Here is a 4,778-nt window from a genome sequence, read left to right on the forward strand (position 1 = left end):
GCTTAGCCCACTTCACCGAAAACGCCAAAGTCTGTTGCTGTAGGAAGGCAACAGCTCGAACACAACCCCTAGTCTCTCCACACACTTCCTGGGCACACACCTGCACCAACCACAACTGCTCTCGCAAATGCAAACACCACAGCCTTGCCAGAAAAAAAGGAACAATCCCTGAAACAGAGGATTTCAAGGGCAAAGGGCACAAAGCTGTTACTGTTTCAGTCGCCTTCAGCAGTGCACCTAGGAACACAACCAGAGAGGATTCAGGGCAACCATTACTGATACCATCTCTGCCTTATTATATCACTACACAAGCTCCCTGATGGAAAAAAAAAAAAAGGAAGAAATAAAGAGACCATACATCTAGCAGCATCTCAGCCCTCGGCGTTACGGCAAACAGCCATCAAAGGTACTCCCTCCACTCGGAGTGTAGTTCTTGTAGCTTCTCCTCCTTTCACTACCAAGTTAGAGGCTGTCCCTTTTCTTGCACTTGATGTAATGCTATTTTCTGAAATGCAAGTATTTAATCTCAGTCTCCCAACAAACATCTCCGCTTACCAAGGAAACACCATCTTGCTTCCCAACGTGCTCCAGCAACACTTACAGGGATACTGTACATGAGAGTGCTGCCAATCCCTGGCAGAGGATTGACCAATTCCTCCCTTACCAGATTTCTAGCCAAAGGCATCAAAGTGGTTGCAAAGGTCAAACTGGAAATGGCAACCACATATGCAATTGGCATCTCTTTTGGGTGTGGGAGATGAAGAGCAAGAGAGAAGAAAGCTTCACCTTGCCCCTGGCCAAGTCATCATTGCTGGATACCCACTGATGGACAAAAGCTGTCCTCTGTCATCAGAGGATGTACGTCCTGCAACCATAAATCCCCAGGGCATCAACTCCACCCCTAATGTGGGAGAACATGTCAAGACAGTTACCGGAATCAGAACCTTTCACTGTGCTGGCACAGGGAGTTCTGAAACCGCAGGCAGCAGGAAAAGACAGCGTAAGACTTCAGCCACAGCACCCTTGCCCCAGCCCAAGCTGGTTACTTACGAGAAGAGCTCTGCCAGCTTCTCCGTGGGGCGTCTCAGCACAACACACCCTGGTAACGCCGAGCCCTACCACAGCGTGGTCCTGTCATGAGCCTTTATGCAGCCTTGAATTCAAACATGTGATGAATCTTGACGCAAATACCCATTTGACCAGTTTCAAATAGCTGGTTTGTAACACTTAAGAGCAAAATGACCCTATCTGGTGATCCAAGGGGAAAAAAAATAATTAAAATTTAAAATAAAAGCACAAAGAAGCAGCAAAAGCACAATGCCTGCAGGGTTATCCACAGGTGACAGCCTGCAGAGGACGCCTAGTTCAGTTTGCTTCCATACTGTGAAGGCGGCACGGGCCTTTGAATCGTTGTTCCTCCTCCTTCAACAATCTGTATGAATCAAATCACTGCTCTGGAACAAACCGAACTAGCTTGTATGCTGTGTGAGGCAGGGGAGTAGGCCACCGGGGGGTAAAAAAAAAAAATAAAAATCACCGCAACTTTAACAACAGGTTAAACCTGCAGAGGTAAAGGATTTTAACAAACTTTCCTATTGAGAAACCCTTGGCATATACTCTGTTCAAACAATTACTCCATGTAATTAACAAAATCACCCTCACAGTTAATGCTGTATATATATAAATAATGAAATTTTAATTTTTTTAAAAAAAGAAAAAAGATAGTGACTAGCCCACAGCAAATCACCCCTTTCCCAAAGCCAAAGCTGATTTTATTTGCCTTTCTTCATTTTTGCAGTCTTTTCTTTCCGCTTCTTCACGTGCTTTGGGATTTTGGTTTTTCTCTTCTCTCTTTGGGCTTCTTTAACCATCTTTTTCCTTTCCTGTAAAGAACCAAACAGCATTCATATAAGCCAGAAGGCACAAGAAATTTTGAGTAGGTCAGTTGTTTCATTAACAAGTTAATTCACACATCACATAAAAATGAGGTTCTGAAGAGGAAGAAATAAAAAAGAAAAAAAAAATCCATATGAAGAGTGAGGGGAAAGAAAAAAGGAAGTATAGGTTGGGGGTGGAGCTAAAAGCTGCACACTAGTAATGACAAGGCAAAATTCAAACTAGTTAAAACTAGAGTGTCACACAACCTTTGAAGAAAGGGAACAAGAGGCACTCTTACCTCATGCTATTTATACCTAAGATTACGAGACGTCTGATTTAGGTTTTCTGCTACCCACAGGGCTACCATAGTGTGTGTGGTTCTACATGTCATGCCAAAATACTGAACCAGCAACTGCTGGTTACTCAGAGCAGGCTGATCAGCATCAGGATTGGCAAGAAAGGGTGCTGTGCTACTGCAGTACGCTGTAATTTGTGCCAGACAGTGAAGAGACCACACTCAACTGGAAAACACAAAGTCAGCATAATGGGCTGGGGGGTGGAAGTAATTGCTGCTAATGAGTTGTTCAACCTACAGCTGAATGCATGGGTTACCAAAAACCTCACCTTACTCAAATAAAAAGAAGTTTAAAAGAAAACCTCTCCATAAGGATGAGAAGGGACCAAGACTTCCCTGTTTCACATCTGAAAGACAGCAGCTCTAGTTTGGTAGAAAGGGTCGAGTAGAGCACCGCATTTTTAAATGGCAGATACTGAATGTATTATCCTACCTTGTCTAGGGAGAAAAAACTAACAAGCAAATCCCTGAATATTCAACCCCTTAAGCCCAGCAAGTTTCATCCTTCTTTTGCACAGCACCTAAAAGGCTGCCAAAAGGCTCTCACCTGTGGGTGATGCTCTGCAGAAGAGCCTCACCAGAACACAGCATACTTGTTCCGTAGTTTGGAAAATGAAACCTTAAATAACTCCAACCAAACCATAACCCCTCTGCATGACTGTGTTACATCTCTGGCCTACAGCACAGTCAGCAAGCCTGTAGTAATGTCACTCCAGCAAAAGCCACTGTGGGACAAAACACTGTCACCAAGTCTCCAGTTCTATAGATCGAGTGCTCTCAGCTCCTTGGGCGAAAGAAGGTTAAGTAGGGACCACAACCCTGAACACCAAAGCCTGGAAAAGTCATCAGAGACACTGAAGAACTGTCCAGGCTTCACTAAATTCTGCTTTGCACAGCCTTAGAATTCCCTGCAGAAGTCTCTTCTAGCGTAGCCTAGGCTACAAAGAGCTATATTACATGTTCCTCTACGCTAAAAACACCATTAATAAAGGAACCATAATGAAATTCACTTTCTCTACAACCGGAAAAGCCCATAGCTTGTTTCAGATAAGGAGTACCAAGAACCACTCAGAACTTGGTTTGGATTTTTTCCTGTCACACAGGAAGAGGCAGGAAAAATTAACAATTCCTGGCCAGCTGACCTTTCTGTCCATGCTAACTTCAGCAGGTTTATCTTTGGGATGTACAGATTCTTTACAGCCTGAATCAGAGTCCTCTGAGCTGCCGTCATCATCCGAGTCCGTTTCTGACTCCTCTGCTGTCTTTTCAAGAAGAGCAGGAATCTACAATATATATCAAGAGAGAATTATACGACACCAAAACAAGGAGGCCTAATAACAACCTACACACACACGTATATATACAACAAAACAGAATCTGCTGTGAAGAAACCCTTGCGTGAGCTTGTGCTATCTCCTTTATTACAGCTATCACCGAGCCTCAAGAAAAAGAACAAAAAGTAGGTTAATCCAAACTAAACCCCATGAATTTGGAATGTAAAACATGGAATCTTTTAGGTCAGGGCTCACAGCACGGCTGTATGGCCACTCCCAAACTGATTTCTCTAAGTTAAACAGCCATTTGCTAACATATGGAGAAGCTAATTTTTAATTATACTTGGATTATAGCCTAATCTACCTTGGATGTCCTGTATGTGAGCCTTACTGCAAACACAAACATCAACATTGGAAAATTCACTTATTCTTAAACAAGTCTGGAGACTCCACCGCAGCTTGTTCCTATCCATATTTATATTTCCATTTTAAAACTGAGTCTACGCCACTGCAAGGTAACTTTTACATAGGAAGGAGGGGGAATCCACATAAAGCTTCTGCCTTGAATTATATTGCTACAGACTGATCCACATCTAACTTCTGATCCAACGTACTTTACAGAAGTGTCACTGTCAAGTACTTCTAATACAGCAAGACATAGTACCTTATTTCTCATCCTGCAGGGTTGGTTTTTATACGATACTCACAGCAAAGCTACCCTGGAAAAACTACCCTATTAAAACTTGTAGTCATGCTACAATGGCAGGGAGGTCCCTGGAACTAGATGATCTTTAAGGTCCCTTTCAACCCAAACCATTCTATGACTCTCACTGAAGTCAATGTTTTCCATAATTGGAAAACATCTTCCCTTCTCTCCACCTCTGCCATAACAAGGATTATTAATTTCATTCTTAGGCAACCCAGCAAATCACAGTTGCAGGGAAGCAACGCATGTGGTGTGTCATGCCAGACCCATCCTGGAAATGCACGGTTACTCTACCGACAAGAGACTTCTTTCGTGGTCTCTCTGCACTCCTTATAAGCGCTTTTCTGAAAATGAGTAAAATGAAGGAATTCAGAAAGACCCCCTCACCTTCTGAACACCAGACAAATCCTTCTTCAGTCCCGTCACAGTCTGATAGAGAATCTATACGTAGTGAGAAAGAAAATTACGTCATCAAACTATGAATCTTAAATCTTTGTGTTCAGAGAAAATTATTACCTCAAAATGCTCAAATGCATCAGCATGTCTACTCACATTATCCTGCTGA

The 4,778-nt window shown here is 42.8% G+C and overlaps 1 protein-coding gene across 1 annotated transcript in view; it reads right to left on the minus strand.

Moving 5' to 3' along the window:
- Positions 1-1,772: 1,772 nt before the first annotated feature.
- Positions 1,773-4,778, minus strand: part of RIOK1 (RIO kinase 1) — a gene marked incomplete at its 5' end in the record, with an annotated part of 13,589 nt that continues 10,583 nt past the window's right edge. Inside the window, 4 exon segments of the mRNA XM_009873445.1 lie at positions 1,773-1,883; positions 3,376-3,516; positions 4,601-4,654; positions 4,766-4,778. The exon segment at positions 4,766-4,778 is cut by the window's right edge and continues 14 nt beyond it. Of these exon segments, the coding sequence (XP_009871747.1) occupies positions 1,773-1,883; positions 3,376-3,516; positions 4,601-4,654; positions 4,766-4,778 (319 nt within the window).

The sequence above is a fragment of the Apaloderma vittatum genome, unplaced genomic scaffold, assembly GCF_000703405.1.
Source record: "Apaloderma vittatum isolate BGI_N311 unplaced genomic scaffold, ASM70340v1 scaffold14117, whole genome shotgun sequence".
In the NCBI taxonomy this organism is placed as follows: domain Eukaryota; kingdom Metazoa; phylum Chordata; class Aves; order Trogoniformes; family Trogonidae; genus Apaloderma; species Apaloderma vittatum.